Consider the following 16,745-nt stretch of genomic DNA (forward strand, 5'->3'; position numbering starts at 1 on the left):
TTCAGTTATTTAACTGCCTGCAGCCAAATTTAGACAAAAAAGTAAAAGCAGCTCTTTTTGAAGGGAACGAACGAATCGGGAACGAAATCACATCAGTCTGTCCTATCTGGTGTAATTCTCCTGTCATATCTGGGGTGCTATGTGAACGTAAGTATGTTCCCTCTAATTCTCCCATCTCTCTTTCTCCCCTCCTCGGAGACCTGAGCCCTAGGACTATGGCCTCAGGACTACCTGGCCTGACGACTCCTGGCTGTCCCCATCTCCAGTCCACCTGGTCGTGCTGCTGATCCAGTTTCTGCTGTTTTGCCTGTGGCTATGGAACCCTGACCTGTGCACCGGATGTGCTACCTTGTCCCAGACCTGCTGTTTTCGACCCTCTCTCTCCCCCTCCCTCTCTCCCTTTCTCTATTTTTCTCTCTCTACTGCACCTGAATGCAACCTCTGAATGCTTGTCTATGAAAAGCCAACTGAAATTTACTCCTGAGGTGCTGACCTATTGCAACCTCTACAACCACTGTGATTATTATTTGACCCTGCTGGTCAACCATGAACGTTTGAACATCTTGAAGAACGATCTGACTTTAACGATCTGACTTTAATATACTCTTATAATCTCCACCCGGCACAGCCAGAAGAGGACTGGCCAACCCTCAGAGCCTGGTTCCTCTTTAGGTTTCTTCCTATGTTCCTGCCTTTCTAAGGAGTTTTTACTAGCCACCATGCATTTACATCTGCATTGCTTGCTCTTTGGGGGTTTAGGCTGGGTTTCTGTATAAGCACTTCGTGACATCTGCTGATGTAAAAAGGGCTTTATAAATACATTTGACTGATTGAATGATCTGTGAAAGAGCCATTCATTTTGCTTCCTGATTTGCATACTGTTACTATTGCTTTTTGAGCTCCAGACAACAATTATCTGCAGATAAATTATAAAAACATTCTCTGAAGATGGTAAGGAACAATATAGATACAAATTCTGGTCAACCCAAATTTTTTCAGTGCATATATTTCTTTCCGTTTTTTTGCAGGCCATCTAATAATTTGGTCAGGTAAAAATGTATTTGAAATCACATTTCAAGTTCTGACATAATGGTAGGCAACGTTTTAGGCTTTAAATTAGAGATTGAAATCTTTTTTATGGTTTTAGGTACTTTTCTAAGTACTGAATGGGAGCCAAATTAACGGCTCTTTTAAGTAAAGGGAGCCAAAGATACCTGGGATATGCTGATTTTAGACGGGATACTGTGGCATGTAAACATCTTATCCAGTTTACTGTTGTTTTTCACGGTCTGAGCAGACTCAGTTTCGTTTATCATGGGTGTTGTTTATAGTGTTTTTGTCTGATTGTCAAACCAATCACTTAAAAAAGCAGGCTACCTGTGCAGTTCATCCACTATAATAATTTCCGTAATAATTTATTTTGCTGATACTCAATACTATTAGGTATTTGTTGTGAAATTGTTAGATATTACTTGTTAGATATTGCTGTAGATATTGCTGCAATGTAGGAACTGGAAGCACAAGCATTTCGCTACACCCTTGATAACATCTGCTAAATACGTGTATGTGACCAATAAATTGTTTTTTTTTTAATCATTTGACTGCAAGAAATGCATAATCCTGCAGGAGTTCAAATTATATTACTCGACATGTGAGAGGTTATAGGCCTACAATCAAGTGTCCATATTTCAATTACTATTCCATTTAACCCATATTAATTTAAATTAGGACAATTATGTTTATTCATGGTATTCATGTAAACTGTTTATCCCGAATAAGACCTTGAGCGGGCTTTTAGCTACTATCCCGAATGCTGTGCGCATGTTGCATCTTGTGGACGTTTTTGTCTTTTATTATAACATATTTCTCGTCTAGTGGAAACTCCGCCCACTTCTACGACTTCGTTCATTGCATCTGCTCTGTGTTCTCTCCTCACAACTACCTATTTTTGGTGATTTAATTATGTCTTTGGAGGTGGAATCAGCAGAGTAAGTATTCTAGATATTCATATTTGCACAACTGTAAATGGTTGTTTGATTTGTTTCTTTATTATGGTTCACGTGGCAGGTCTAAACTCAGTTGAGGCCTGCAAGCAGCTTGTAGCCATCCCCAGCTTGCTAAGCTAACATCACTTTGCTAACCAGCCTACTAGATACCTAGCTATGTTTCATTAGCAAGTGTTGTGTGTTTTTGTAACCACTAGTGGTCTTTTAGCTTATGTTATGACAGTCTTGCAGCCGTATAGTATGTACTCGCTAACTTAGCTGTTCTGATAGGCTAGCTAGCTACATCGTTAATCAGCCCAGCTAGCTAACGTTAGCTAGTTTGCAAGCGAACAAGATAGACCGAGCTTCTCTTGCATCAAAACATGACGTACCTTGATGGCGTCTACCTTGATTTTGCAGCGTGATTCGTCTGATAATGCAGTACTTGAAAGAGAACAATCTGCACCGAACACTGACCACCCTTCAGGAAGAGACCACCGTGTCTTTGAACACTGTGGACAGTATCGAGAGTTTCGTGGCAGACATCAACAGTGGCCATTGGGACACTGTGCTGCAAGCTATCCAGTCACTCAAGCTCCCTGACAAGACTTTGATAGACTTGTATGAACAGGTAAGAAGTTGGTGTGTTGCATTTTGAATTTGTATGTACCATAACTGTATTTACCATCTAGTAATCTACTGCTATGTCAATATGTTTTCTGTAAGATGGAGAGTTAATATATGTGTTTGTTCCCCCCAGGTGGTGTTGGAGCTCATTGAGTTGAGAGAGTTGGGCGCAGCCAGGTCTTTGCTAAGGCAAACAGACCCCATGATCATGCTGAAGCAGACCCAACCAGAGAGGTACATTCACCTGGAGAACCTGCTGGCTCGCTCCTACTTTGACCCCAGAGAGGTGAGTTGACATCTCCCAACATTACACCCTGCACAGAGGAGATATAACTCCGTATGCACTGTTTTCCAGGTTCTGTCATGAGTCTGGTTATCTGTGCATCAGTTGCATGCCTGGACATCCTTTTATTGAACTCCAAAAAATCACCTTAACTTCACTTGTGTTCCCCTGAAATAAAGCATTTAAGAAATGTCTTATAGAGTTTTGACTTTGCCATTTGTATCTATTTCTTGCATTGTCACTCAAATGACCCTGAGTCTGGATTCCTAAAAGCATCTTAAGGCTAAGTTCATTGTTAGAACCGTTGTAGGAGCAGTGGCGATTTTAGCATCTAAATCTTGGTTGGGCAAAAAAAAATAAGTGGGATGCATGCCAGCAAAGCCACTACACATAAAAACATATCTGATATGGCAGACTTGCTTAAACAAATGTGGTTTCTACTGCAAATTGAGATGTACAAACTATAGCATAAGGCGACGACAAGCGGATAAGAGGCAATCCGTCATTTCGATTAAGACATTAATGAGCAAGCGACGACGGACGTAGTCACTAACTATTTGTTCAGCACTTTTTGAAATGTACAGCGACAGAATTCAGAACATGGGCCGTTCTTACAGTGTACACGTCAGAACCGTACGATAAATAAATGGGGCATATAAACAGACAATGAAAGCTCTTACAATATTCAATGATTACATTTTTCTAAAACAGGTTATAGGCTTTATGTGCACCACAAAGTTAGAACAGTAGGTGAAAATAGACCAAATTATTAGGGTGAGGCACATTGAACGCCGTTTGGGTATTTGCGTGTCAAAAAAGATACACGTAATTTAACACTATTTGACGCCTTAAATAAGCTTTTAATTTGACACGTCAAATAACACAATTATGTTATAGAATGTTGTGTGTGCTGAATTTGCACGTGCAAGCCAAGCACCACAACTACTATCAGTAGCACTGTCAAAGCTGTACACAAAAAGTAGCCAAACAAGCACACGCCAGGCCACGAACGATGTGTTTACAATACCGAGTTGGTGAAAATAGACCAAATTATTAGGGTGGGGCACATGGGCTACTAACAGCTTACTACACAACTTTTTTATTTAACTAGGCAAGTCAGTTAAGAACAAATTCTTATTTACAATGACGGCCAAACCCGGACGACGCTGGGCCAATTGTGTGCCGCCCTATAGGACTCCCAATCACGGCCGGATGTGATGCAGCCTGGATTCGAACCAGGTACTGCAGTGACGCCTCTTGCTGCACTGAGATGCAGTGTCTTAGATACACTTAGTATTACTTTCTTAGCTACAGTATACATATCTCCCTTGCAAATGACATAGTTTATGCAGCAGCATACAATACATTTTTGGACTCACCTTGTGAAGGTGGCGCAGCGGTCCTTTGTTTGCAAACTTTGTCATCAAAGTCTGGCATTCTCTGGATTTATGGTGGGAACTTGGGGGGAAAAACAGCCCCTCCATTGAATAGCAGGCTAACGTTAGTGGTTTCTTTGCAACGCTTGCAGTTAGCCACTGATTACTTCCAAACAACTTATTGTTGAGTTTGAGATTTCTAACTTGTTGTGTAATGTTTATGTCCAATGGCCGATGAGCATCGATACGTTTTATCTATAATTTCTCCATTATTTCTCTTAATATGACACGGATTAAAAAGGATTTGCCAGTAGATTGTCGACTTGATGATGACTGCTAGCTAAAAAGTTGAAAGTAAGATGTTGACGTGATCAGTCCAATCAAAGCTACTGTAGAGAGAATGACATCAAATCACATTATATCTGTGGCCAATGACCTTGAGCTTTCTTGGGTGGACACTTCAAATATAACTCTATGGCAGAACCCAAGGGGTTAAAATTTTCGAGCTCTAACCTTAGAATTGGGGATGACGTACTGTCCCATGAGTGACAGAGAACTGAGTCAATCACGACAGAAAACTGAGCAGCTCTGTATTTTCTGCTGGCTAGCCCCACCACAGAAAGCACTGAGCTAGGCTGAAATACCTGCATTTTGGAGCTGCCTTACTCACTTATACCTAAGTGTGGTGCTCAAAACAGGTGGTGCTCTGCCTCACCTGCCCCGAATGACGGGTCGCCGCTATGTAGGAGCATCGTTGTGTCCCAAAACCATTGTTACTAAAGTTGCACTTGAAAACGGTTATTTACAGGCTGCCTCTCAGACCACTCGTAGAACAGCTAAGTGCGTGGTTAAATGCTTTTTTGCCCTTCCATGTCACTTTATATACAGAAGATCTCCCCTAAACACACAATCAAGATGTTTATCTGTCTCTGTGACCTCCGATAACTTCAGAACAAAGTCGACTACAAATAAAAAGTTGTTAATGTTTTTGCAATTGTTACAAACAAGCAATGGATAAAAAATATTAATTAAATGAAAATAGATGACTGTATTAAAAGATGAATAGAGTTTAGGCTATAATAGGCCTATATATTTCAATCATATTGAAATCATTTTCATGTTCATTACATTTAGTTATATTTTGCTAATTGCAGGCTACAGTCATTTTTGCCTTAATATATTTAATAATGCGTAACAACGTGTGCAATAATGTGCCAAATCTTGATTTAATGCATTATTTGCCTATTGGTTAAGCATTAGAATAAGCCGCCTAAACATTTTCAGCCATAGGTGATATCTCTCTAGGAGCTGATCCGTCGGCAGTATTGTGGAATAAATATAACACGATTTTGAATGAAGAAATCTGATCCGAGAGCAGCGCTGCCTTTCTTTCAATCCTATCGGTATCGACAGATGCCTTAGCGAACATTTTCTCTGCGTGCTTTTTGGGGGAAACACGTTACATCTTCGGCCGTTTGAAAGAAGGGTGCATCGCTAAAACACTCGTAAGCCTAAGTTCCGTCGCTATCGGGAAACCGGGCCTGGGTCTGTTTTTGTTATGGTATCTTACGAGTTCCTGCAGTCTGGTTTGTCATTGCTCAGTGTCTGTATGCTCTCCTCCCTCTGTGTCCTCCCAGGCCTACCCAGACGGAAGCAGTAAGGAAAAGAGGCGCGTGGCCATCGCCCAGGCCCTGGCCGGGGAGGTCAGCGTGGTGCCCCCCTCCCGTCTCATGGCCCTGCTGGGACAGGTGGGTGACATGTTCCTATACCTCTGGGCACCCATAGGGTCTTTTCACGTTAGTTCAGCACACACAGTGTGAGCTACGACCAGGCTAATAGTCTGTTGCAGCAGCTTGATGTCTCACATTTTGAGACCACCGATTTTAGTATTTTAACCGCCATCTTTTAACCACCATCTCGCTCAGTCCCTAAAATGGCAGCAGCACCAGGGTCTCCTGCCCCCAGGTATGACCATTGACCTGTTCAGGGGCAAGGCAGCCGTGAAGGACGTGGAGGAGGAGCGCTTCCCCACACAGCTCACCAGACACATAAAGGTACTGTATGCCCAGATGTGGTACTGTCAGTGTATATTATTAGTGAGGGTGGTTTTGATGCTGCTTCTTGGCCATGTCTTTCTTACAACAGAGATTCCTGTATCTCAATGGAACTGGCTTGGTTATGCAAAGCATAATTGAATCAAATGATGCATAAAAACACTTAATGCATGACAACAAGAACAAGGAGTGCTATTTGGGTGTTATAATAATGCAGTGTTATTCTTATTCTTACTAGTTTGGGCAGAAGTCCCACGTGGAGTGTTCCCGCTTTTCTCCTGATGGTCAGTACTTGGTCACGGGATCAGTTGATGGTTTCATCGAGGTCTGGAACTTCACCACGGGCAAAATCAGAAAGGTACGTGTGCCTTCCAACACCAAATGATACTCGGATTTGTGGCAATTTGGGAAATATCACTGGATTTCAATTCATGGAGTTTTGAAAATACCCTTGCTAGCATTTTGTAAAATGACCTAATCAAATGTTTGTTTGATAGGATCTGAAGTACCAGGCGCAGGATAACTTCATGATGATGGACGATGCAGTGCTATGTATGTGCTTCAGCAGGGACACAGAGATGCTGGCCACAGGGGCCCAGGACGGCAAAATAAAGGTATGTACTATAGTGCTAAACGATTAACTGCAATGTTGGTTATTTTTCCGTCTTTAAACATCTAATTGACCGATGTCAGTTCAATTATTTGAATTCCATTTAGTTCAGTTTTTTTCTGTGAGTTCGATGTACGGTTTCTGTAGCGCTAAATCAAAATCACTCCTGAACTGCAATGTAGTAGTGAGATGTAGTTTCCAACAGACCAATATTCTACATAGTTTAGTGCTGAAAATGTGGTAATTAACTACAATAACCATAATCCATTGCGCGCCTGCTTAAACTTGTCCGGTCTGTGAAGAGCAGACACGGAGACTGAAAATGCATGATCGAAGTGGTTGATGGTTAGTATTAAGCAGTTATAAAAGTATGGCTTATTTACTTTGAAGTAGTGATGCACCGATATGACATTTTTGGCCGATACCAATATCCAATGTTTTCCTTGCCAAAAAAAACTATATCGATAACCAATATTATATTTTTGTGGCCGTTTTAGTACAGTTAAATAGTTAACACACACACACGGACGGAGTGGTCTAAGGCACTGCATCTCAGTGCAAGGGGCATCACTACAGTCCCTGGTTCGAATCCAGGCTGTGGGATTGGGATAGGGCGGCTCACAATTGGCCCAGTCGTCCCGGGCCATCATTGTAAATAAGAATTTGTTCTTAACTGAATTGCCTAGTTAAATAAAGGTTACACACACCACTGACCAAAAAGTTATTTTGTTGGCATCAAACCTATTTTTTTCACATACTTGCTGTGCTGTTTCATTGTTAATTTGTTCAGTGGTTTCATTCTCAAACAGGATTTCTATGGAACGCCGTTTGGGTCTTTGCATGTCAAAAAATATACACGTCAAATAACACTATTTGACGTCTCAAACAACACTATTTGACGTCTCAAACACTATTTAACCAATCAGGACCTGAATATGACTGCATGTGAAATAATAATTTTACGCGTTAATACATTTTTGACGTAGTTATTACACATTGATTACACTACCAGTCGTATTTCATATGTCATAACGATACATCGATAAATATGCTATGATGCTGGTAAAGTTGTCTCGCGCACCTACAGTACTGGTCATAAAAAAAGCTAGCTAGCTCATGGATGCAAACTAGGTAGTTCTTCCTTAAAAAATAGAAAAACGACAATCTGTTTCAGTAGCTATAGTTAGCTAGCTAACTATATACCTAGGTGTCATCTAAAATAACCCTAATTTATAAGACAGTTCTTATTTGATTAATGGTGGTTGGACCCATGTATGTGAAGCTAGCCACAATAAGGATTAGCCACAATAGTGGACTTTGCTGTTAGCCTTGAAACATTGGTTTCATCAACTGCACACCAGTATCAACAGCGGGTTGGACTTTTGCGGTATAGCCTACACGAGTGCCGGTGGAAAGTTATTTTAGTACATCAGACATGACAATGAAATTAATACATGCTAATAGCTAAATAGTTGACTAGCGAGTTAACCATCCAAACTACACTATGTATTGAATTGGCTATCTAGTTAGTCTGTTGTAGAGTATATCATTATTTTACCTGCTGCACAATGTGTCTCGCTCTCTCTTCTGGCAACTGCCCACTGGCAAACATGCAGGTGATGCACACACCATGACTTTTCCAGGATTTTCATTGCTGACCAAAAGTGAGCAGTGAAGGACGCTTTGATACAATTCTGATCGGAGTAGCCTAATTGTTTGATATTGTGATTTTGAGGAGATTTTTGGGGGACAATTTAATGTATGATCTACTTACCCTGGGTAAGCGGACAAGCTTTATTGTCAAGCCCTGCCATAACCCCACCTCTACCATGGGGCAGTGTTCACAACGTTGACATCAGCAAACCGCTCGCCCACACGATGCTATCTGCCCGGTACAGTTGAACCCGGGATTCATCCTTGAAGTGCACACTTCTCCAGTGGCCATTGGAAGGGGAGCGTTTGCCCACTGAGGTCGGGTACAACGCCGAACTGCAGTCTGGTCAAGACCGTGGTGAGGACGACGAGCACGAAGATGAGCTTCCCTGATTTCTTCGGTTGTGCAAACCTACGGTTTCATCAGGTGTCCGGGTGGCTGGTCTCAGACGATCCCACAGGTGAAGAAGCCGGATGGTCCTGGGCTGGCGTGGTTACACGTGGTCTGCGCTTGAGGCAGGTTAGACGTGCTGCCAAATTCTCTAAAACAACGTTGGAGGCGGCATATGGTAGAGAAATTAACATAAAATTATCTGGCAACAGCTCTGGTGGACATTCCTGCGTTCAGCATGCGAATTGCACACTCTCTCAACTTGAGGCATCTATGGCATTGTTTTGTGACAAAACTTCACATTTTAGTGGCCTTTTATTGTCCCCAGCGCAAGGTGCACCTGTGTAATGATAATGCTGTTTAATCAACTTCTTGATATGCCACACCTGTCAGGTTGATGGATTATCTTGGCAAAGGTGAAATGCTCACTAATAGGGATATAAACAAATTTGTGCATATGGTACATTTCTGGTGTCTTATTTTAGCTCATGAAACATGGGACAAACACTACAGTCAGTACATGTTGCGTTTTATATTTTTGTTCAATATACAAATGCTAAAGCTGACACCTTATGGTTATAATGTTGAACTGCATATGATTACACCAGGATCATACATAACATGAAGCAAACAAATATATTTTGTAATTGAACCTTTCTTTCCTTTCTGAACACCTTCATGATGGTGATATTTGCTAATAATGTCTCGCTCCTGTGCATGTCATCCTGAAGGCCTACCTTCATTACAAGGGTAGGGTTTGCACTAATCCATTTCATGACGGCATGTACACTAGCTGTAGAAGTCAAACCTGGTATCCTTCAACATGGTTAGCCTCATTGTCTAATGAAAAAGAACCCATACACTGCTCTTGCCATTATCAGCCTTTTCTTTTCAAGTTATTAGCAAATGATTCCCACACAAGTTATCTCAGACGTGAATGCTTTTTAATATTCCTAATAGTAAATATATAAAATAGAGAGAACATCAATGTGTGATGATTTGCTAATCCTGTTTCAGTATAGAAATGGCAAGCCACATGTACAAGTTCATTGGACATGCCCACGAAGCCGAAACTAATCCTATCATATGTCTGCATCAGGCATCTTTCCAAAAATAATCTCACATCCACTGTAAACTATGGAACCAAAAGGTTAGAGCACAGATAGTGGGGGCAAGACAAATACCCTGGACCACAGTGAAGGGTCACTTTTACATGGGCAGCACAGTATCCATTTAATGTGTGAGTTCCATCCCGTGATGCAAACCTTAATCAAATGACACTTGAAGCTAGCGTACCAACCACTGGAGGAGAGTGAGTATAGCAGAATGAAGCAAAATTGCAGAAGGGGTGACGGGTGCTTTCTCAATTCATCCTTCCTCGATTCCTCTCATCACTTTCTGAAAACCCGTTGGAGAAGAAATTCAGAGGGGGAGGGACTTTGTACCTTCTCCTCCAATACAGTTGCGATAGAATGTGAGTAATCAAGGAAAGACAAATTGAGACAAAGCCCTAGTAGCCATCGTGTGGTGATGTCACCCACCCTGACACCTCAAGTACTGTTATCCTAGCCCAACCAAGATTATGGTTTTGGTAGGATAATGGACGCTGCTTTGGGTGTATGAAGTGTTGCTGTAGACAGTGGTTGCATCCTTGGTCAGCCATACAGGGATTGTTACACCCACACCAATGATCAAGGACATCAGCTGCAAATCTGTGTAATATCATCAGACAAAATCGTAGTGAGTGACAACCAAATAAAACAGGGAATGTTCAATGTCCAAACAATGCACAATACTTAATTCAAAGAATCAAAACTTTATTTCAAAGAAAGAAAGCCTATGTAAATGATTAGTGGGTTTAGACATCCATCTTACTCCAAAACAAGAGATGATTGAATTGTGTCTAGTACACATAATAAGCAGTATGGCTGGGCTGGAACAGAAACCTGCACACCCAGTAGCTAGAGCTCTAGGAGCAAGGTTGGCCATGCATGTTCTAAATCTATGTAATATTACTTTAAAGTATTTTTGTAGTCCTACAAGCAATTCTAACAGTAAACCAATATCATATATAACCCATTGGAGATATACCCTTCAGTCTCTCCAGAACTTGGGACCTTCATCTGCAGACCGGGTTAACAACTTTCACAGGTCTCTGTATCTGAAGTTAGGAAAAATCTAAATTAGACCAGGACTTGCTTCGTTATTCTCAAGTGATATTACATTTGATATTGTTGCAATTGTGTTTTTGTATCGTCATAGTTCTCTGGAAATCGGTTTATTAGCTAGCTAGGTAGCTAACGTTTGTCATACATTTTTGGGGGGTGGCTGTCTATCCTAATATGTAGCTATTATATGTAGCTGACGTTAGCTAAAATAGATGCCGTTAGCCAATTACCTGTGTGCTACACATCATCCTGGCACCGCCACCTCCTGCTGCTAACTTTACTATCCATGCAGGCAACGCAGTTATGCTTCTTTGGGAAATCTTTAAATTGCAAAATAGATTTGTCCCTGATCGTAAGGACCATCCCATCCATGAATACTATGGTTGAAATGCTAATTTGACCTTGAGAAAACAACTAGACTAAGCTAGCTAGCTTAGCTGTTCAGTTGTGATGGAACGGCTGTTTACAAACGAACTGGAAGTTTTTTAGGGGTTCCAGGGTTCACTTCCACGCTTCCTTAAAAAGATCTATAGGAGTGTCACTTTTCCCTCAACTTTTGATGTTCAAACTCTTGCATTAGTGTGAGTATCCACTCAACCCATCTTCCCTACCTCGTCTCTCCTCTGACAGGTATGGAAGATCCAGAGTGGCCAGTGCTTGCGACGCTTTGAGCGCGCCCACAGTAAAGGTGTCACCTGCCTCAGTTTCTGCAAGGACAGCAGCCAGCTGCTCAGTGCCTCCTTCGACCAGACAATTAGGTAACCTTCCGAAATGAAACTATTTTTCTCTCGTGCTTTCTTTTTTTCTAACTTTCTCCTTTTTTTTCTACCTGTAGATCAGTGGTCACCAATGAACTATAACCGTTATGTTTTTGCGTTCCACAGGGTTCACGGGCTGAAGTCGGGCAAGTCGCTGAAAGAGTTCCGAGGACACTCTTCGTTTGTTAATGAAGCAACATTCACACCTGACGGACACCATATCATCAGCGCTTCCTCGGACGGCACTGTAAAGGTATGAACCCCAACGCTGCAAAAGGCTGCTAGAAGCCAACAGTCCCATAATGTACAAGTAAAAAAGGTATTTTCATCATATATTTTGACTTGGCTCCACCTACCCTACATGCTGGTCGAACATCTCATTCCAAAATCATGGGCTGCTCCATATGCCAACTAGGAAGAACTCTGACCCCTCCAATCTGTAATGCTCTGTGTCCATGCATAGTGTATATTGCATTCACATCTTCACTACAAGTCCCCTGTATGAATCAGAAACAAAATGTATGAGACCGACAAGTGTTTTCCTTTAACTTAAGTGATAATATTGCGGACAAGATTTTGTACCAGTGAGTGTATTGTTTGATGTAGAATCTAATATTTTAGATATGGAGCAACTCATATGGAGCAACTCCAATATGGAGTTGGTCCCCCCTTTGCCGCTATAACAGCCTCCACTCTTCTGGGAAGGCTTTCCACTAGATGTTGGAACATTGCTGCAGGGACTTGCTTCCATTCAGCCACGAGCATTAGTGAGGTGGGGCACTGATGTTGGGCGATTCGGCCTGGCTCGCAGTCGACGTTCCAAATCATCCCAAAGGTGTTCGATGGGTTTGAGGTCAGGGCTCTGTGCAGGCCAGTCAAGTTTTTCCACACCGATCTCGACAAACCATTTCTGTATGGACCTCGCTTTGTGCAAGGGGGCATTGACATGCTGAAACAGGAAAAGGACTTCCCCAAACTGTTGCTACAAAGTAGGAAGCACAAAATTGCCTAGAATGTCATTGAATGCTGTAGCATTAAGATTGCCATTCATTGGAACTAAGGGGCCTAGCCCGACCCCATGAAGAACAGCCCCAGACCATTATTCCTCCTCCACCAAACTTTACAGTTGGCACTATGCTTTCTGGCCGGTAGCGTTCTCCTGGCATCCGCCAAACCCAGATTCGTCCATCGGACTACCAGATGGTGAAGTGTGTTTCATCACTCCAGAGAACGTGTTTCCACTGCTCCAGAGTCCAAAGGCGGCGAGCTTTACACCACTCCAGCCGGCACTTGGCATTGCGCATGGTGATCTTAGACTTGTGTGCGGCTGCTCGTCCATGGAAACCCATTTCATGAAGCTCCCGACGAACAGTTCTTGTGCTGACGTTGCTTCGAGAGGCAGTTTGGAACTTGGTAGTGTGTTGCAACCGAGTACAGACAATTTTTATGCGCTTCAGCACTCTGCGGTCCCGTTCTGTGAACTTGTGGCCTAACACTTTGCGGCTGAGCTGTTGCTCCTAGACGTTTCCACTTCACAATAACAGCACTTACAGTTGACCGGGGCAGAAATTTGACGAACTGGCTTGTTGGAAAGGTGGCATCCTATGACGGTGTCATTTTGGCCTTACTGAAGAGCTCAGAGACTTTCAATCTACTGCTAATGTTTGTCTATGGAGATAGCATGGCTGTGTGCTCGATTTTATACACCTGTCAGCAACGGGTGTGGCTGAAATAGCTGAATCCACTAATTTGAAGGAGTGACCACACCCTATACCAGATTGTCTAGTTCATAGTATGACCAGTATACCTGCATTTATAGCATAATAAATGTTCTCGGCTTTTGATTGTTAACCCTTGTCTGTGAATCTCTGCCAGGTGTGGAACATGAAAACCACAGAATGCACCAACACCTTCAAGTCCCTGGGCACCTCGGCCGGCACCGACATCACAGTCAACAACGTCATCCTGCTGCCCAAGAACCCAGAGCACTTTGTGGTGTGCAACCGCTCCAACACCGTAGTCATCATGAACATGCAGGGCCAGGTCAGGACTCAACTGGACCCTGTGCGGTCGTCATAAACCCACTTATAACTGAATGAGTATGAAGTATTCATTTTGAATATTTGAAAATGAGAGACATGACATGTATGACATTGTTCCCCCTGTCCTCCAGATTGTGAGGAGTTTTAGCTCTGGTAAGAGGGAGGGAGGAGACTTTGTCTGCTGCACGCTGTCTCCCCGTGGCGAGTGGATCTACTGTGTAGGAGAGGACTTTGTTCTCTACTGCTTCAGCACGGTCACCGGCAAGCTGGAGAGAACCCTGACAGTATGTCCATTCCAAATCATCTATATTTTAATACAGTATGCCTTAACTGCGGGAGGATCTCCTACAATATTGCACCGATTGTCTTCATTTCAGGCTCAAAAGAAGCAGGTTGACCTCTTACATGCCACTGGCCACATAATATTCTGCTGTGTTTTTTTATTGTTTGCTTATTTACCATGCTCTCACAATGGAAATGATGCAAGCATTTGTAGGCAAATGTATCTGTAGAATGACTACATTGCCTATAATGCTCATCGATGAGTAATTCCAAATTACCATGGCAATTGTGCATCACAATAGTTATATTAGGGTGTGTTCATTAATTCAATCTGGAGTGCCAGAGTGCGATCTGGGCGTTTTGTAAATTCAGAGGTTTGTCAGATTGTCCGTTGTGTAAATTCGGAGCGTTCAGAGCGCACACTGGACGCTCAGGCCGAGGGGTAGGGTTGATCCGAGCGTTCTGACCTCACAACGGCAGTCAAGCACCTAAGCTAACTTGCTAGCTACTTCCAGACACAAATGAGAGAACACCTCACTCTGACCATTTTACTCGCCCTAGCAGAGCTGGGTAGGCTGTTTTCATGTTATCCAGAGCGTTGTTGACTAAATGTGCTGCTGGCAATTTAATGACGCTTTTTTGCCAACGTTTATTGACACCGGCCATATTCAACGGGTGTTGAGTGTTCTTAAATTCATAAGTTATTCTACGCTCTGGTACACTCAGACTAGAGTGATCTGAAATCGGAGTGAATTTACGAACGCACCCTTAATATGCAACATGCACCAATCCACGGTATCCAAGGTTGGCTACTGTCAACTGAGCTGCTGTGCATATAGCACCCTAAATCCCTGTGTAAAATCTTCAGCGGCAGATCAAGACCCACTGCCCTATTTTCCCCAACTGTTAAACTAACCCTTTCAGAAACGAGCACTAGGCCTCAACATAGGCAACAAACATGAGCTGGTAGATTAGTCCGCCCACACGGGAGAGGTGGAAATTACATTCCCAGTTTGGATGCACATCGGACATGCAGGACCAGCCCTAACCTACAGGTCTACTGTTTTTAATATTATAGATAACATGGCTTCATGGTAGGCCTATCAAAACATTGTTTTTTAAAGAGAGAACAAGCGCCATGATCCCACAGGAAATAGGCCTATGGTAGTTTTTTACGCTCCGGAGAGAGTATTACTGCTATATATCCAGACAACCAAAAACTGTACAGATGAACACATTTTGATTTTGCAGGTGGGGGAAATTGCATTGCAATCATTAACATTTACCTCAAGCCTGGTTAAAACTGTAATTTCCCAAATTATAAAAATAAGAGTTGTCTATTTACTTGAACTAATTTGTGTGTTGATGTAATTTAGTCCGACAGGGTCAGGGACCGTGCACGTAATTCAACACTTCTGTTGGGAAAAAATATACAGTACCTGTCAAAAGTTTGGACACACCTACTCATTTCATTGAGAGAATGCCAAGAGTGCGTAAAGCTGTCATAGCAAAGGGTGGCTACTTTGAAGAATCTCAAATATATTTTGATTTTTGTAGCAATTTTGGTTACTACATGATTCCATATGTTGTTATTTCATAGTTTTGAAGTCTTCAGTATTATTCTACAATGTAGAAAATAGTAAAAATAAAGAAAAACCCTTGACTGGTACTGTCACACCAGATAGGTGGAGTGAAATGTGTTGTTTTTACAGGGTCAACCATAGTAGTATGGCGCCCCTGAAGCAAACTAGGGTTGAGTGCCTTGCTCAAGGGCACATCGGCAGATTTTTCTCCTTTTCGCTCGGGTATTCGAACCAGCGACCTTTCGTTTACTGGCCCAATGCTTTAACCACTAGGCTACCTGTCGCCCTAGTTAGAATAATGTAAAAGAGCCAGGATTGACTATAGTCTAAAGGTTGTATTAGAAACTCATCATGACATCTTGTCTCCCCTACCCTAGGTCCATGAGAAGGATGTGATTGGCATCGCCCACCACCCCCACCAGAACCTCATCTCCACGTACAGCGAGGATGGCCTACTCAAGCTCTGGAAACCCTGAGCATAGCCCTGCTTAACCCCACAAGCCCCCTTCCATTGGCATGCCAGCTGGCAGCATGGGCAGAGCAGCATGCCAGCTGCTCTGCCCATGGGACTGTGCAGTGTTTTCCCTACCATTGCTTTAGGCGGGCCGGGTAATGTCTCCCATCTAGCTCTGTTGTTCAGGCCAAAATGCTTTGGCCCCAATTGACATCAATTGGCAGTCCGTGTTGCTGTTGCGGGGCTCCTGCGCCACAAGGTCTAGCTAGGGAAAACACTGGGGTATTGGGAGTGCAGGGATGGGCATTAGAAATACCTTTTTTATATATATTTTAAAAAATGATTAATGTAAATATATTTTTTAATCGCGTTTTTTCCCCCCAGGAATGTCTGGTTCAATATTTTGCCTCGTGTGTCAGTCTGGTCAGCCATTGCTTTGTTTTACTGCACAGCAAGAAATAAAAAGGGCTGTTATTTGT

The 16,745-nt window shown here is 42.6% G+C and overlaps 1 protein-coding gene across 1 annotated transcript; it reads left to right on the forward strand.

The window, feature by feature from the left end:
- The first annotated feature begins 1,886 nt into the window (after positions 1–1,886).
- LOC120062277 (WD40 repeat-containing protein SMU1) lies at positions 1,887–16,745 on the forward strand. The gene is made up of 12 exons (XM_039012113.1): positions 1,887–1,988; positions 2,406–2,616; positions 2,746–2,898; positions 5,909–6,019; positions 6,197–6,325; positions 6,564–6,683; positions 6,823–6,939; positions 11,778–11,905; positions 12,032–12,158; positions 13,781–13,948; positions 14,079–14,231; positions 16,190–16,745. The coding sequence occupies exons 1-12, from the start codon at positions 1,963–1,965 to the stop codon at positions 16,286–16,288; spliced, it is 1,542 nt and encodes a 513-aa protein (XP_038868041.1). The 5' UTR covers positions 1,887–1,962; the 3' UTR covers positions 16,289–16,745.

Source organism: Salvelinus namaycush, chromosome 17 (assembly GCF_016432855.1).
Source record: "Salvelinus namaycush isolate Seneca chromosome 17, SaNama_1.0, whole genome shotgun sequence".
In the NCBI taxonomy this organism is placed as follows: domain Eukaryota; kingdom Metazoa; phylum Chordata; class Actinopteri; order Salmoniformes; family Salmonidae; genus Salvelinus; species Salvelinus namaycush.

Coding starts and splice junctions, on each gene's coding strand:
- LOC120062277 (XM_039012113.1), top strand. CDS start 1,963: ATGTCTTTGGAGGTGGAATCAGCAGA. Junction 1,989..2,405: donor TTGGAGGTGGAATCAGCAGA/GTAAGTATTCTA, acceptor TTGATTTTGCAG/CGTGATTCGTCTGATAATGC. Junction 6,326..6,563: donor AGCTCACCAGACACATAAAG/GTACTGTATGCC, acceptor TATTCTTACTAG/TTTGGGCAGAAGTCCCACGT.